General features: G+C 49.1%; 1 protein-coding gene across 1 annotated transcript; it reads left to right on the top strand.

The window, feature by feature from the left end:
* The first annotated feature begins 3,007 nt into the window (after positions 1-3,007).
* On the top strand, positions 3,008-4,592 carry blcap (bladder cancer associated protein). Its single transcript, XM_072515062.1, has one exon. The coding sequence runs from the start codon at positions 3,227-3,229 to the stop codon at positions 3,488-3,490; it is 264 nt and encodes an 87-aa protein (XP_072371163.1). The 5' UTR covers positions 3,008-3,226; the 3' UTR covers positions 3,491-4,592.
* The last annotated feature ends 13,380 nt before the right edge of the window (positions 4,593-17,972 follow it).

Raw genomic sequence — 17,972 nt, 5'->3', positions numbered from 1 at the left:
CCCCTTACTGTGTGCGGCCTCGCGACCCTAAAGGTCGACCCACCTTCCCTATTCGCAAACCTAACCCCGGATTGCAAACCCGTCGCCACCAGGAGCAGACGGTACAGCACCCAGGACAGGACATTCATCAGGTCTGAGGTCCAGCGGCTGCTTCGGGAAGGCATCATCGAGGCCAGCAACAGCCCCTGGAGAGCCCAAGTGGTAGTGGTGAAAACTGGGGAGAAACACAGAATGGTCGTGGACTACAGCCGGACCATCAATAGGTACACGCAGCTCAACGCGTACCCCCTCCCACGCATATCTGATATGGTCAATCAGATTGCACAGTACCTGGTCTTCTCAACTGTAGACCTCAAATCCACCTACCACCAGCTCCCCATCCGTAAGGCGGACCGCCCATACACTGCCTTGGAGGCAGATGGCCGCCTCTACCATTTTCTCAGGGTTCCCTTCGGCGTCACCAACGGGGGCTCGGTCTTCCAAAGAGAAATGGACCGAATGGTCGACCAGTACGGGTTGAGGGCCACCTTCCCGTGCCTAGACAATGTCACCATCTGCGGCCACGATTAGCAGGACCACGATGCCAACCTTGCCAAATTTCTCCACACCGCCACTCTCCTAAACCTCACCTATAACAAGAAGTGCGTATTCAGCACAAACCGCTTAGCCATACTCGGCTATGTGGTCCAGAATGGAGTTCTGGGGCCCGATCCCGACCGCATGCACCCCCTCATGGAGCTCCCCCTTCCCCACTGCCACAAGGCCCTCAAACGCTGCCTGGGGTTCTTTTCATACTACGCCCAGTGGGTCCCAAACTACGCGGACAAGGCCCGCCCACTCATCCAGTCCACCCTTTTCCCCCTGACGGCCGAGGTTCAACATGCCTTCAACCGTATTAGAGCCGATATCGCCAAGGCCGCGATGCACGCAGTAGACAAGACGCTGTCCTTTCAAGTGGAGAGTGACGCATCAGACATCGCCCTAGCCGCCACGCTCAATCAGGCAGGCAGGCCCGTGGCATTCTTTTCCCGCACCCTTCATGCCTCCGAAATTCGGCACTCCTCCGTCGAAAAAGAGGCCCAGGCCATCGTTGAAGCTGTGCAGCATTGGAGGCATTACCTGGCCGGCAGGTGATTCACTCTCCTCACTGACCAGCGGTCGGTAGTCTTCATGTTCAATAACACACAGCGGGGTAAGATCAAAAATGATAAAATCTTGAGGTGGAGGATTGAGCTCTCCACCCACAACTACGAGATTTTGAATCGCCCCGGCAAGCTCAACGAGCCCCAGATGCCCTATCCGGAGGTACATGTGCCAGCGCACAGGTGGCCCGACTCCGGACCCTGGAGTCGGACGTGCCTACGGAGGAGTACGGGTTGTAACCTTTCATCAAGGCCCGCAATCTGCCCTACTCGGTCAAGGAAGTCAGGGCAATCACCAGGGACTGCCAGGTCTGTGCGGAGTGCAAACCGCACTTCAACCAGCCGGAATGCCTCAGTGTGGATTTCAAAGGGCCCCTCCCATCCACCGACCGTAACACGTATTTCCTCAGTGTGGTCGATGAATACTCCAGATTCCCCTTCGCCATCCCATGTCCCGATATGACATCTGCCACCGTCATCAAAGCCCTCAACACAATCTTCATGCTGTTCAGCTTCCCCACCTACATCCACAGTGACAGGGGATCCTCATTCATGAGTGATGAGCTGCGTCAGTTCCTGCTCAGCAGGGGTATCGCCAACAGCAGGAAGACCAGCTATAACCCATCGGGGAAACGGGCAGGTGGAGAGGAAGAACGGTCCAGAAATCTCCCAGCCTCCTGCTGGCAGGAGGTCCTCCCCGATGCACTGCACTCCATTCGGTCGCTACTATGCACCGTCACCAACGACACACCCCATGAACGACTCTTTGCCTTCCTCAGGAAGTCCACATCCGGGGTGTCACTCCCAACTTGGCTCGCAGCTCCAGGACCCGTACCCCTCCGTAGGCACGTCCGACTCCACAAGGCGGACCCGTTGGTTGAAAGGATGCAGTTACTCCATGCTAACCCCCAGTATGCCTACGTAGCGTACCACGACGGCCGCCAGGATACTGTCTCCCTCAGGAACCTGGCACCAGCAGGTTCCACCCCCCCCCCCCCCCCCTCCTGGCGCACCAGCAGCAATCCCCTCCAGGACCATCCGTCCTCCCCACGCCCGAGGATGAAGAGGATTTTGGCACGCTCCCGGAGTCACCGAGCACCAGACCAACACCAGAATCGCCGCCACGACTGTGTCGCTCCCAATGCCACATCAAGGCACCGGACCGGCTAAATCTATAATTGGTTTGGGACTATCAAACCACCTTGTACTGGACTTCAGAAATAAATATTTTTTTTCGCTTCTGTATATTAAACTTGCTCTGTATATAGCTCTCCACCACCTCGCCGGACTCAATTTTAACAGGGGGTGAATATGGTAATCACCACTGTTGTATATATTAGGAGATGTGTGGTAAGGCCCTGTACTACAGGTACGGGGGTAGTCCCTGCCTGCTGGCTCTGCCCAGTAGGTGGAGTATAACTATGTGTGCTCCCTCTACAGCAGCCATTTCACTAGCTGCTGCAGGAGGCCACACATCTTAGAGTAATAAAGCCTCAGTTATATTCAACTCTCATCTCTGTGCAATTGATCTGCATCGTGGAGTCAGTGAGGACCACCAAAGTCCCCCACGCCTGCCCCCACCCTCCTCCCGTTTCCATGGTTACCCCATCCTGCTGCTGGAGCAGCGCCACGAGGCCCCCCGCATGCGAGGCAACCAAAGTGCGCCTGAGGGGGGAGGGGAGAGTTTTGAACCACCCTACCAGGGATCGGCGTCGGTCTGACTTCATTTATTCAGAATATTAATGCACGAAAAAAAGATAAAATGAAAAGAAATGACAAGCAGCGGGCGGACGTAAACGTTTTCAATGAGGGGGAGGAGGCAGGCGAGGAGTGTGGCCGCCTGGGGTCCTGCGGGCTGGATGCGGCTGCGCAGTGGGGCGTGAGGGAGTGAGAGAGAAGGCGGGCCTGGAGCTACGGGGAGAGCCAGATTCCGACAGCAGCCCAGGGGAGAGTCGCTGCGGGTCAGGCCGATCCAGGGGGGTGGGGTTTGGCCGCTTTTTTCGGAGCCGGACCGGTGTGAGCCCTTGTCTTTCCCCCGCCCCCGGGGGGCGGGCGGGGAGCCGCGCTCTCTCCCCGGATCCGCCATGTACTGTCTGCAGTGGCTGCTGCCCGTCCTGCTCATCCCCAAGCCCCTGAACCCGGCGCTGTGGTTCAACCACTCCATGTTCATGGGCTTCTACCTGCTGAGCTTCCTGCTGGAGAGGAAACCCTGCACCATCTGCGCCCTGGTCTTCCTGGCCGCCCTCTTCCTCATCTGCTACAGCTGCTGGGGCAACTGCTTCCTCTACCACTGCGGCGGGGCCCCGCTCCCTGACTCGGCGCACGACCCCAGCATCGTGGGCACCTAATGGCGAGCCCTCTGCCCGGACCATCTCCACCAATCCGGCTGTCCGCCGCCGTCTCCCACCTTCTGCTTAAGTTATTTTCCATCCCCATCTCCCTCCGGTCAAGCGGACGCGATTTGGCCCCTGACTCTCTCTTCAAAAGCAACCCAAAATGAGGGGATCCTTTATCTCTGCGTTCTGCCGCATCCAGAACAGTCGGTGGAGGTGGCATTTCGTCGGCAGCTGGCAGCTTCCATCGCAAAGGATAACGTGCTTGCGGACGTGGAGCCAGAAGTGCTGCATGGATTTATATTTTGGAGCCTGCGCTGCGTATGATCACAGGAACGAAATTCAGTATTCCCACTTCCCCACCCACCAGCCCTGCGAAAGAAGTGGCCTTTATTCAGCACCCCCTTGAACAGTGGAAACCTTTGGTATCGGGTTTCAAACTTAAGTCGTAAATAATGAACCTCTGCAACAGAGACCTACTGTTTATTCCCTGTCTTGAGGATGACGTGGAAATTACCTTATGGTTAATAATGTGTATGACTTCATTCTATTGGGAAGTCTTAGTGTTTGTTGTGGTTCATTTAGGGCAACATACCGATGTATTTTTGGGTGTTCCTTTGTTTCCTGGTCTTTATGAGAAGGATGCTATTTCTGCACAATTTTGTTAGCTGAAATAGTATCGCTTTTGTGTTTAAAATGCAGGGATTTTAGTGTAGGATGTGATTAAATACGCAAATGTTTCACAGTTTACATATCTAGTTTATTTTTGCACAGTGGGTTTGCGATTTTACGCCAGTCATAAGTATTGATTACATAATACAAAAACTGTTAGTAATACAGGTATTCAACCTCTCAGCTGATTTGTCTTTTCTTGATGGCAACACAAAGCCCATTCATTAATTGATATCTTGGGTCTTTCATGAATATCAAGAAAACAAACTACAGGATAAATTATCTGTTCAGATGTGATATTTCTATTTCACTCTTTGATCATGTTTGAACCCACTAGTGCCCTTCCATCTGCGTCTGTGATGTGCAAGCGTGTTGCATGATGCAGTCTATAGCACCAAATGTTTTTAAAGTGAGCTTCAGAAAATAAAACGGGTTTACAGCATTATTTGAACTGTTTTTCTGATTTGTCAGTAATTTTGAAGAAACGGTTGATATATGTACATGCTATGTTCTGTTTTATTCAGGCTGGCCTATCCCACAAGTTTGATCAATGGTGTGGCTATTGAAAAAGCTTCTGCTTACTAAATCCAGTAACCATCTACCTTGTGGTTTAAAAAAATAGCACATTTTGTTTAGCCAGCTGGATTGTTTTCTTGCTCCTCTGCCTGAATTGTCCCTGTTTAATAATCTGTGTTTCTAAATTAGATTATATGATTCATGGTGAAGGTAGTTTGACAGCGATGTAGTGGGTTACTTCTTTCCAATGGTTTGCCTTTCTTTTTCTAAAAAGTCACCATTCTTACCTTCCGTGACCTTAAACTGAAAGTTGACAGGCTAAACCCATTATGGAGTGTCATCAGAACCAAGCATGTCCTCGTCCAGTGTTCCTGTAAATGTACTTTCCCAATGGGCATGCTAGCAATGTTTGCTTGAGTAAGAACTATGACTGAACTTTTAAAAACCCTTTCTTGGGGGGAGAATGAGGCAGAGGGTAAATGCTACATAATTTCCCTGTCTGAGATCGGGTAACTCTGGTGATAAACAAGTTACAGAACTTCTGATTCACATTTTAATAATTGTGTTTGAGTGGATTCTGACTTTTTAATCAATAGAGGCTGTTTTTTTTTTAATGTCAGTTAATATCTAATGTCAGCTGTGGTTCAGTTTGCAACACTCGTCTGAATGTTTAGGGTTCAAGTCCCATTCAGGGCTTGAACATAAAAGTTGAGACTGATGGGCAACACAGTGGCGCAGTGGTACTGCAGTCTCACGGCGCCGAGGTCCCAGGTTTGATCCCGGCTCTGGGTCACTGTCCGTGTGGAGTTGGCACATTCTCCTTGTGTTTACCTGGGTTTCGCCCCCAATACAAAGATGTGCAAGGTAGGTGGATTGAACACGCTAAATTGTCCCTTAATTGGAAGAAAAAATAATTGGGTACTCTGAATTTATAAAAACGTTGAGGCTGATGCTTCATGCAATGCTGAGTGAACAATGCGAGGTGCTATCTTTTGAATGAAATGTTACACCAAGACCCCCTCTGCCTGCCTATATCAAAAAATATGAGGGGAGTTATCCCTGGTGTCCTGATCAATATTTATTGCTTAATCATCATCATAAGGGCAGATCATCTAGTCATTATCACATTATTACTTGTGGGATTTGCTGTGTGCATCTTGGCTACCATGGATCCTACAACTGTGTCAACACTTCAAACATACATTATTGGCTACAAAGAGATTTGAGACATTTGGTAATTGTGAGAAGTGCTATTTAAATGTAATTTTTTTTTAAATGATTTGCATTAGAAATGCTGGTCTTCTAGGTTAAATCAAATTTTATTTAGTGTTTTTTCCTCAGATTTGCAATATGAGCTCAGTTGTATCCTTTTACAATCAGAGTATTTGCTACTCAAGTTGTGGAGCAAGTCATTAAATTAAACCTTGATCAAGAAAACAATTTCAAGCTTTAGTCAGTAACTTCAAAATGTTCAGAATACATATGGCTGGAAGAGCATGTTTCCACAATATATGCTTTGATCCTGTTCACAGTTTATCAATATCCTGGCAGGAAAAACATCAGAGCAAGTTTAATCCTGTTGCTCCTTATAACCGCTCTCAATTCAAATGTGATGGCATGATTGAAAAATGTAAATGTATGACTGACTAGAAGAGGAATTGAGCTTTTTAAGTTTAGGAAACTGACTGCTATGATTTCTTTTTTTTTTTTGCAAGTTGCATTGGGAGAAATTCAAATCATAGCCACTTCTTTAAAAAATTTGAAGCTTAAAACCTCTGAGTCACACCAGTAGTGTGAATGCTGAAATATTGACTTGGGTTGCTCAGGGTGCTGGCCTCCTTTTCAAAAATGCAAATCTGGGTCTAATGCCTGTTAAGTCCTAAATGCTAAAATTTGCTTACAAATGGTCTGCATTTGCAGTGTACATGCTTTGCGTAGTTGTACCTGCTTGAGCAGCTTAGCCAGCAATCCTTAAGGGAGCTGCTGGAGGAGCTCAAAAGTTGGCCAGGTAAACTTTCAGTTATTTTTGTGCTCCCAAGAGAAGCAGCAGTTGTTTGCCGTGGCTCCTTGCTAATAATCTCTCCTAAGTTGAAGGCTGTAGGTTCAGGTCCCACACTGGAGACTTAATCGGAGAATTTAGGCGGCTGAGGTAGTGCTGCATTTTCAGAGCTGTCTTTCAGATAAAATGTTAAACTGAAGCCTTGTCTGCTCCCTCAGGTGGACTTCAAACAGTTCCGTGACGACCTTTTAAGAAGGACAGGGGCTTTCTCTTTCGATGTCTCTCTGATCATTATCGCGTTAAAGTCTGTAAGACCTTAATGTGCACATTGCTTGTCCCATTTCTCTATATTTCCAAGATTACTCTTCAAAAGTACATACTTGACTGTGAAGGGCTACGGGATGTCCTGAGGTTGTGAATTGAAAATCTGTCTTTCCGAGTCAATTTTCAAAACGGCTGCAGCCTGCTCCACTGCCAGTGCATTTGGGGTCCTCCTAGAGTTACTTTCATTTCTCACCCCTTCACATCCAACTTAGTAGCCAGCTTAGCGTAGGAACCAGCTGACTCCCTCCTTTCTCTGAAAAGTGAGGTAATCTACTTGCAGTTTACTGGCAATGTCTAAAAGAGACACAAAGCCGTACCTGGTGTGAGGAGACATCACTCTCCTGATGGTTACATGCATTTAGACGCAAATTGAATTTCTCAACTGCTAAATTCCATTAGAGTGCCCAGTGACAGTTCTCAGCTTTACTGTGACAAAAGGAGTGACATCTCTTTTTACTGATAATGCCAAATGATCCATAGGTGACAGGCTCAGTAGATTGAAGGAATGAGACAATTGCATCCAATAGTACAGTCATGATCAACAACCCATCTGTAGATGATGAACATTTAAGGCCTGTGGTAAAATATGGTGCCTTTTTACCTGCTGGAAACATTCAGCATGCAGAATATGCAAAGTGGGAGGGAATATATAGCAACTGGGATTTGCTGTATGATGGGGGAACCTTTAAAGCAGTCAATTGATCTTGGTGTCCTCGTATTTAAGAGCATTAACCAATTCAAATGCCTCTATTTAAAATTACAAATTGAGGAACAAGTTAAAGGTTCACTGAAGGTGAGCTTGCAGGTACAGCAGAGAGTAAAGAAGGCAAGTGATATGCTAGCCTTCATTGCGAGAGGATTAGAGTGCAGGAGCAGGAATGTCTTGCTGGAGTTATGCAGGGCCTTGGTGAGGCCACACCTGTAATATTGTGTGCAGCTTTGGTCTCCTTATCTGAGGAAAGATATTCTTGCTTTGGGAGGGGGAGTGCAGCGCTGGAGTTCAGAAGAATGAGGGGGGATCTAGAAACCTACAAAATTCTAACAGGACTAGACAGGGTCGGTGTTCCCGATGGTGGAAGTGTCCAGAACCAGGGGTCACAGTTTGAGGATACGGGGTAGACCATTTAGGAGTGAGATTAGTAGACATTTCTTCACCTAGAGAGTGGTGAGCCTGTGAAATTTGTTACCACAGGAAGTAGTTGAAGCCAAAATATTGTATATTTTCAAGAAGCAGTTAGATATAGCACTTGGGGTGAAGGGGATCAAAGGATATGGAGGAAGGTGGGATTAGGCTACTGAGTTGGCTGATCAGCCATGATAATGAATGGTGGAGCAGGCTTGAAGGGCCGAATGGCCTCCTATTTTCTATGTTTCTATGATCAATATATAATGCAATTTTATAGCTTTAATATGTCACCAGTTCTCATCATGTCATCTCATCTCAAAGTAAAATTGTATTGTTGAGCAGACTGCTCGTGTTTCAAGATTTAATACTGCCATCAATATATCCCGTTACGTTGATGTGGTTGTTGACCCTGGCAGTGCGATGGCTGTTCCATTTCCAAACTGGTAAATATTTTTTTGAAGCTGCAAATGCACCCAACCAAATTTATAGAATTGTTATGTACACTTGTCACTTGTGTCCATTCAGATGACGAGTAGAGGTTACCTACTGCCAGTTTTTCCACTTCTTTCATGGAATTGCCTTGCCCTCTTCAACCTGGGTACACTTTGTAAAATAACCATCCATGTGGGGAAGAATTGTAGGTAGAGCTTGTGGTGTAGTCTAGCTTCGACTGCTTCATGAAATAAAAGATTTGACTGTGCAAAGGAATGAGGTAGTTGTCTAGTACAAAGAATGGTGATATGTTTTCAACATGAATCATTCATGCGTCATAAATTGCAATGTGTTGTGTGTTGGCAGTGGGATGGATTTTTTCCCCCAGAGGAATTCACTTACTTGGAAGTTTCCTGCCATTTTTCTCCCTCGGTGATATCTGGATAATGTACAGTAGTTTACAAGTGCCAACGTGGGTGCTGCCTGTACTCATTCATGCATTCTCTGTTCCAAAAAGATAAAGCGTCTACCCCAGGAAATGTAGGGTAGAGCGTTTTTAATTGGAGATTAAATTTATGGTTTCTGATGCCTTATGGACTTGCCTCCAAAGTCTTTCAATCTTCTTTTTCAGAATAAAAACTATTTTATTGCAGTCACTGAGCATTAACGGCTATGACCTTTTCTTATCTGAAGCATGTGTTTTTCTCCAGCGTATCTGCTTGCTGTGCACCTTTAATCTTTTCAGCATGACGTGGAATGCACAGAAGGGAAGATAAGTGCTGCAAGCACAAATGTGGATGTGTGGAGCCAATTTGGTCAATTTGTACAGTCTGTCAAGAGGGTTCAAAGCAGACCTGGAACAAATCCAAATGCGAGCAAAACACCCACTTTGGTTGCATCTTGTGGAGATGATTTTGAATTGGTGCACAACACAGAGGGCTTTTTGTGGAATTGAAGCTTTGAATGTAACCTGGCTAGTACATGAAATAAAGATTAATTTTTCAATGGCTACGCAGTCAGCTGAGCCTTATAAATCAACACATTTCAGCTTTGATTCTACTCCTGTTGAGTTAGCTGCTCTCGCAGTAGTGCTGAGTCAAAGAAGGTAAAAAATCGGTCCTGTTCACTTTCAAGCTTATCCATTCAGTACTTCCTGATGTACTTTCTCTTTCAATCTTTACAAACTATTTAGTGCACCATACAATGATCCCTAATGCTTTTATCTTGGCTTCTGAATTTAAAAAAATATTAATAAATTTTAACGGGAAGCATGGTAGCAGTGGTTAGCAGAGTTGCTTCACAGCTCCAGGTTCGATTCCCGGCTTGGGTCACTGTGCGGAGTTTGCACGTTCTCCCCGTGTCTGCATGGGTTTCCTCCAGGTGCTCCGGTTTCCTCCCACAGTCCAAAGATGTGTAGGTTAGGTGGATTGGCCATGACAAATTGCCCTTGGTGTCCAAAAAGGTTGGATGGGGTTACTGGGTTACGGTAATAGGGTGGGCTTGGGTGCTCTTTCCAAGAGTCGGTGCAGACTCGATGGGCCGAATGACCTGCACTGTAAATTCTATGATTGAATTCTATGAAAGACAGAAAATAATGTTTTTGTGAAGCCTTGCATCTGACTAGCTTGCCAGTGGCCACTGCCTAGCCTCATGTGATTAGATAGTCACTTGTGTGAAGCTCAAGGGACTCTGAAAGTAATAGATGCTTTCAGAAGGGGAAGGGAGCATATTGGCACCAAAAAAATACAATGATAATGCTCTCATGACAACTTCTAGTGTATTTCGTGATAGCCACCAACTCACTTTTTTTAAACAATTCTAAATACATGTCAAACATAAGTCACTCACACACAATCATCGGGCATTCCTGGTTGACATCCCATCTCCCTTCCATAAACTTCAATTAATTCCAAACTCACCTCTTACCACAATGCTTGCCAATCTACATTGACCCCTAGTGAACCATCCTTGAGTTCCAATCTCATTCTTTCCTTACCTCTCTCAGTTCACGTCTCCAGCTTCTAATTCCCAGAACTCTGGCTTCTTATAATTCTGGCCTCCTGTGTATCCTCCACTCCCTTTGTCCCACAATTTGGGATGTCAACCTTGGCTCAGTGATATGACTCCCATCTCTGAGTCAGAACGTTGTGGATTTGAGTTCCACTCCAGGAACTTGAGTAGGTAATCTCGGCACGGGAGTGTAGCACTGTTAGAAGTGATGTATTCTGGAGAAACATTAATTCAAGTCCCAGTTTGCCCAATTAAGATGAAAAATACCTAATTATTTTTGAGATATCACTCAGCTGACAAAAAAGTTATCTTGGTGGCATTTTGTTGCTATTGTTAGGATTATGTGTGGAAATGTTCGACCACATTTTGAGCTTTACAGCTGTGTCTATATATCAAAAGTACTTCCAACTGTAAAGTGTTATGAAGATGTTCTGACCCAGGAAATATTTAAGTTCAAATTTGTTTATTCAGTTGGGGAGGATTAACAAACCAATGTTCATGAATTCTGCAGCTACTGCTCCAGCGGAATGCAAAAAGTTATTTTTTCTTTTTCTTTTAAATCTTTTTATTGGCATTTTCAACATTATGTACAGTCGTTCATGTTTATTTATTGTACAGTGTAACGCAAAAAGGCCTTTATCTTACTTTACTTTGTTTACAGATTGCTGCTATCTAGTTCGGTGTGTCCTCGCACCCCACCGCCAGCCCCTCTTTCCCTAACCCCTCCCTGCTCGATAAGGGTGTGTGCTCCCCCTTCTCCTAGCTCCCCCCTCCGCTTTCTCTTCTCCCTTTGTCGGCTTCAGCTGTGTTTTTTTTGTGTTGGAGACTACACTATTAGAGGACCTGATGACCACGGACAGTAAGGAGGGGGAGTCTCTGTGGGACCTTGCTACCCCCCCCCCCTCCCCCGTGTTGTCCCTCTTTGTCCATCTCAGACTCCCTGCCTCCTTCCTTCCTTCCCCCCCCCCCCCCCCCCCCCCCGGGTTGTGTGTCCCTGGCATTCCTCCTTGTCTTTTGTTCTTTCTCCTCTCTAATCCCTCCAGTTCCCCCTCTACTGGCTATTGCTGGCCTCAAACCGGTTTTGGAACAGACCGACAAATTGCCCCCATGCAGTGAGGAAGCCTTCCTCCGACCCTCGGATGGCGTATTTTATCTTTCGGTGGAGAAATTACGAAAGGTCAGTGAGCCAGCCTGCAGCAGTGGGTGGTGCTGCTGATCGCCAGCTGAGTAGTATTCTCTGGCCTGCGATTAGGAAAGCGAAAGCTAGAGCACCAGCCCTCTTCGCCATGTGTAGCTCTGGCTGCTCTGATACCCTGAAGATTGCCACTATTGGGCATGGCTTCACCCTCACCCCCACAACCTTGGACATTGCTTCGGAGAAGGCTGTCCAGAACCCAGCAAGTTTGGAACAAGCCCAGAGCATGTGGGTGTGGTTGGTCGGGACCCTCTGGCACCTTTCACATTTATCCTCCACATCCGGGAAGAACCTGCTCAATCAGGTTCTGGTCAAGTGTGCTCTGTGCACCACTTTGAGCTGCATGAGGCTCTGCCTTACACAGGAGGAGGTGGAGTTGGCCCTGCTCAGTGCTTCGCTCCAGAGTCCCCACCCCACTTCTGTCCCAGTTCGTCCTCCCATTTCCGTCTGGTCTCGGCCAGTGGTGTTCGGGCTCTGTCCAGTAGCTGTGCGTATATTTTCCCTCAGAGACCCCCCCCCCCCACCCCTCCTTGCTGTCCGTGGTCATCAGATCCTCTAATAGTGTAGTCTCCGACACTGGGTATCCTATTGTCTCTGCGGAGGAAATGTTTTATTTGTAGATGTCTCATTTCCTGTCCTGTCGGCAATTCCCATTCCACCGTCAGTCCGTTCAGCGGTGCTAGTCTGTGTCCTACAAGTCCCTAACTCAGCGTTTCCCCGTCCTGTCTCAATTTTTTAAACTTTGCGTTTACTAGCATGGCTGGCGGGAATCTGTGGTTCCCGCAGGTGTGGGACATCCCGGTCAGCCTGAAATGCTGTCTTAGCTGGCCCCACATTTTCAGTGTGGCCATTACCACTGGTCTCGATGTGTATTTCGCCGAGGGGGTGCTGCCGTGGCCAGGGCCCGGAGGGTAGTTCCCTTGCAGGAGGCATCCTATTCTTGAGTTGGGCTCTTGCACCCATCCCCTCGCTCTTTCTGCTGTTGCTGCCTGATGCATGATCAATTACACTCAAAAGACGAGGTTGTAACATAACTGAAGGCTTTAATCGACTAGAACTGTTCCCCAGCAGCTTTGGTACAGGAAGTGAGGGCTGCTGGGATGGCACCGGTTCTTATACCCCGCCTGTCAAGGCGGAGCTACATACCAGCAGCCAATGGTAAGCTCCTAGGTTTAACCAATGGTCTTCGGCCTCTTGGGTACTGTAATACCTTGATAATACCACATTCACCCCCTGTTAAAAAAGAGTCCCGCGGGGGTGGTGGCCAGTGGTTACAATTGCATCTACATGGTATGATCAGATACGGAGGTACCGTGATACCTCTTTACAGAGTTGTCGAGAATATTTTACAAGCGTGGAAGATATATACATTCAGTGTACGTTTACAGTTATAGTTACAGTGAAACAATCAGTCGGTTGGGTGGCCTGGTCGTTCTCCTGGATTGTTTGGGCTTCGGTGGTGATTCTGGTGGGGGTCCGGGCGTCTGCGACTCCGGGAGCGTGGCGTCGGCCTCCCTGGCAGCTTCGTCATCCCTAGAAGGCGCTGGTGGGGCCATCGGTTGGGCCGAGAGGAGGGCACCTGTAGGGGGTGTCGGTGGGTGGGATGGCCTAGGCAGGAGTGGTGGGAGGACTGACTCTCCAGTGGGGGGGGGCTAATGCTTCGGGTGCGCGTGGGGTTCCGGCGGGCGGCAGGTCCCGGAGGGAGACTGTATCTTGCTGGCCGTCAGGGAACGCCACATAGGCGTACTGGGGGTTAGCGTGCAGCAGGTGGACACTCTCGACCAACGGGTCCGACTTGTGCGCCCACACGTGCTTCCGAAGCAGGATGGGTCCGGGTGTTGCTAGCCAGGTTGGGAGCGAGGTCCCAGAGGAGGACTTCCTGGGGAAGACGATGAGACGTTCATGAGCTGTCTGATTGGTAGTTGTACAGAGCAGCGACCGGATGGCGTGGAGGGCCTCCGGGCGGACTTCTTGCCAGCGGGAGACTAGGAGTTTCCTGGACCGTAGGGCCAGTAGAACGGTCTTCCGGACCGTTCCGTTCTCCCTCTCTACCTGCCCGTTTCCCCGGGGGTTGTAAATGGTCGTCCTGCTTGAGGCGATGCCCTTGCTGAGCAGGAATTGATGCAGTTCGTCGCTCATAAAGGAGGACCCCCTATCACTGTATGTACGTGGAGAACCCGAACAGTGTAAAGACAGTGTAAAAAAAGCGATCGGTGGAGGGGTTTGCCTCCTCATCAACTCCTCCTGGTGCTTGGATGTGGCGACTCTGGCGACCTACTGCTCCCCAGACCTGGAATACCTGACCATGAAGTGCCGCCCATATTATCTTCCACGTGAGTTCACTTCAGCCATTATCACAGCGGTCTACATCCCACCCCAGGCAGTAGTGAGGAAGGCGCTGGACGAACTATACACCGTAATAAACAACTACGAAACAGAACACCCGGAGGCCTTGTTCATCGTGGCCGGAGACTTCAACAAGGCCAACCTCGAGTGTACTGCCAAAATTCCACCAGCACATCTCCTGTCCCACCAGGGGCGACAACACTCTTGACCACTGCTACTCAAAAATCAAGGGCGCCTACCGTTCCATCCCCGACCGCACTTTGGGAAATCAGACCATAAGATGGTGCTCCTTCTCCCGGCATACAAGCAGAAACTCAAGCGGGAGAATCCAGCTAAGAAGGTTGTGCAGTGCTGGTCCGAGGAGACAGAAGAGCTCTTACGTGACTGCTTAGAGACAGTGGACTGGTCCATATTTAAGAACTCAGCGACCAACTTAAATGAGTATGCCACCACCATCACAGACTTCATCAGCAAATGTGTGGACGACTGCGTGCCAAAGAAAGCAGTACGTGCGTTCCCCAACCGGAAACCATGGCTCAATCGCGAGATTGACTCCCTACTGAAGGACAGACCTGAGGCGTTCAAGGCAGACGACCTTGACCTATACAAGAAATCCAGGTACGACCTCCGCAAAGCCATCCGGAATGCCAAGAGAGAATATCAAACCAAGCTAGAGTCACAGACAGACTCTCGGTGGTTGTGGCAAGGACTAAACAACATAACGGGCTACAAAGCGAAGCCGAACAGTATCTCTGGCAGCAGCGCACCCTTACCCGATGAACTCAATGCATTATATGCTCGGTTCTAGCAGGTAACCAACAATCCGCTGGCGATTGCCCCAGCAGCCCATAATTCACCCATACCCACCATCACAGCTTCCGAAGTCAGATTGGCCTTCCTGAAAGTGAACCCTCGGAAGGCGACTGGCCCAGACGGGATCTCTGGTCGTGCACTCAGAGCCTGCACAGACCAGCTGGCAGAGGTATTCACGGACATCTTTAACCTGTCCCTACTCCACTCCGAGGTCCCCACCTGCTTCAAGAAGACCACCATCATACCGGTACCAAAGAAGAACCAGGCCACGTGCCTCAATGACTACCGACCAGTGGCCCTGACTTCAGTCGTAATGAAGTGCTTCGAGAGGTTGATCATGAAGCGCATCATCTCCATACTCCCAGAACGCCTTGATCCACTGCAATTCGCATACCGCTGCAACCGGTCCCCATCAGACACCATTTCCCTGGCCCTACACACATCCCTAGAGCATCTCGAAAACAAGGACTCCCACATTAGGCTCCTATTTATTGACTACAGCTCCGCCTTCAACACCATAATCCCAGCCAAGCTCATATCAAAGCTCCAAAACCTAGGACTTGGCTCCCCACTCTGCAACTGGATCCTCGATTTTCTGACCAACGGACCACAATCAGTAAGAATGAACAACACCTCCTCCACAATAGTCCTCAACACCGGCGCCCCGCAAGGCTGCGTACTTAGCCCCCTACTCTACTCCCTGTACACAAACAACTGCGTGGCAAAACTTGGTTCCAATTCCATCGACAAGTTTGCTGACGATACGACCATAGTGGGCCGGATCTCGAATAACGATGAGTCCGAATACAGGAGGGAGATAGAGAACCTAGTGGAGTGGTGTAGCGACAACAATCTCTCCCTCAATGCCAGCAAAACTAAAGAGCTGGTAATTGACTTCAGGAAGCAAAGTACTGTACACACCCCTGTCAGCATCAACGGGGCCGAGGTGGAGATGGTTAGCAGTTTCAAATTCCTAGGGCTGCACATCTCCAAAATCTGTCCTGGTCCACCCACGTCGACGTTACCACCAAGAAAGCACAACAGCGCCTATACTTCCTCAGGAAACTAAGGAAATTCGGCATGTCCACATTGACTCTTACTAACTTTTACAGATGCACCATAGAAAGCATCCTATCGGGCTGCATCACAGCCTGGTATGGCAACTGCTCGGCCCAGGACCGCCAGAAACTTCAGAAAGTCGTGAACACCGCCCAGTCCATCACACGAACCTGCTTCCCATCCATTGACGCCATCTACACCTCCCGCTGCCTGGGGAAAGCGGGCAGTATAATCAAAGATCCCTCCCACCCGGCTTACTCACTCTTCCAACTTCTTCCATCGGACAGGAGATACAGAAGTCTGAGAACACTGTCAAAAACAGCTTCTTCCCCACTGTCCCCAGACTCCTAAATGACCCTCTTATGGACTGACCTCATTAACACTACACCCTGTATGCTTCATCCGATGCCAGTGCTTATGTAGTTACATTGTATATGTTGTGTTGCCCTATTATGTATTTTCTTTTATTCCCTTTTCTTCTCATGTACTTAATGATCTGTTGAGCTGCTCGCAGAAAAATACTTTTCACTGTACCTCGGTACACGTGACAATAAACAAATCCAATCCAATACCCTGGAGGGCCTTGATGACGGTGTTTGCGGTCATGTCGGGGCAGGGGATGGCAAATGGGAACTGGGAGTACTCATCAATCAAGTTCAGGAAGTACGTGTTGCGGTCGGTGGCGGGGAGGGGGTCTTTGAAGTCCATGCTGAAGTGCTCAAAGGGACGGGAAGCCTTTATCAGGTGCGCTCTCTCTGGCCGGTAGAAGTGCGGTTTGCACTCCGTGCAGATTTGGCAGTCCCTGGTGACTGTCCTGACCTCCTCGATGGAGTAGGGCAGGTTGCGGGTCTTAATGAAGTGGAAAAAACGAGTGACCCCCGGGTGGCAGAGGTCCTCGTGGAGGGCTCGGAGGTGGTCCACTTGTGCGGTGGCACACATGCCACGGGACAGGGCATCGGAAGGCTCGTTTAGCTTCCCAGGGCGGTACAAGATCTCGTAGTTGTAGGTGGAGAGTTCTATCCTCCACCGTAAGATCTTGACGTTCTTTATCTTGCCCCGCTGTGCATTATCGAACATGAACTCCACCGACCGTTGGTCAGTGAGGAGAGTGAATCTCCTGCCGGCCAGGTAGTGCCTCCAATGTCGCACAGCTTCTACTATGGCTTGCGCCTCTTTTTCGACCGAGGAATGGCGAATTTCTGCAGCATGGAGGGAACGGGAGAAGAAGGCCACGGGTCTGCCCACTTGGTTGAGGGTGGCGGCCAGAACTACGTCGGACACATCGCTCTTGACCTGGAAGGGGAGGGACTCGTCGACGGCGCGCATCGTGGCCTTTGCAATGTCTGCTTTGATGCGGCAGAAGGCCTGGCGGGCCTCCGTCGACAGGGGGAAGGTTGTGGACTGGATTAGGGGTTGGGCTTTGCGTAGTTAGGGACCCACTGTGCTAATAACTGAAAAACCCGAGGCAGCGCTTCAGGGCCTTGGGGCAGTGAGGGAGGGGGAATTCCATCAGGGGACGCATGGGTTCAGGGTCGGGCCTATAACTCAATTTCGCACCACGTAGCCGAGGATGGCTAGGCGGTCGGTGCTAAATACGCATTTATCCTTATATGTTAAGTTCAGGATTTTCGCGGTCTGCAGAAATTTCCGGAGGTTGGTGTCGTGGTCCTGCTGGTCACGGCTGCAGATGGTGACATTATCAAGATACGGAAACGTTGCGCGTAAGCCGTACCGGTCAACCATTCGGTCCATCTCGCGTTGGATGACCGAGACCCCATTAGTGACACCAAAGGGAACCCTTAAAAATTGGTAGAGCCGCCCATCTGCTTCGAAGGCAGTGTATTTGCGGTCACTAGTGCGGAGGGGTAGATGATGGTAAGCGGACTTGAGATCCACTGTGGAGAAGACCTTGTATTGCGCGATCCTGTTCACCAGGTCGGATATGCGGGGGAGAGGGTACGCATCCAGCTGTGTAAACCTGTTGATGGTCTGACTGTAGTCAATG

Source organism: Scyliorhinus torazame, chromosome 8 (assembly GCF_047496885.1).
Source record: "Scyliorhinus torazame isolate Kashiwa2021f chromosome 8, sScyTor2.1, whole genome shotgun sequence".
Classification (NCBI taxonomy): Eukaryota; Metazoa; Chordata; class Chondrichthyes; order Carcharhiniformes; family Scyliorhinidae; genus Scyliorhinus; species Scyliorhinus torazame.
This window is presented reverse-complemented; position numbering and strand designations above follow the sequence as displayed.

Bases quoted from the DNA above. Each gene is read 5' to 3' on its own strand.
- blcap (XM_072515062.1), top strand. From the start codon at position 3,227: ATGTACTGTCTGCAGTGGCTGCTGCCCGTCCTGCTCATCCCCAAGCCC.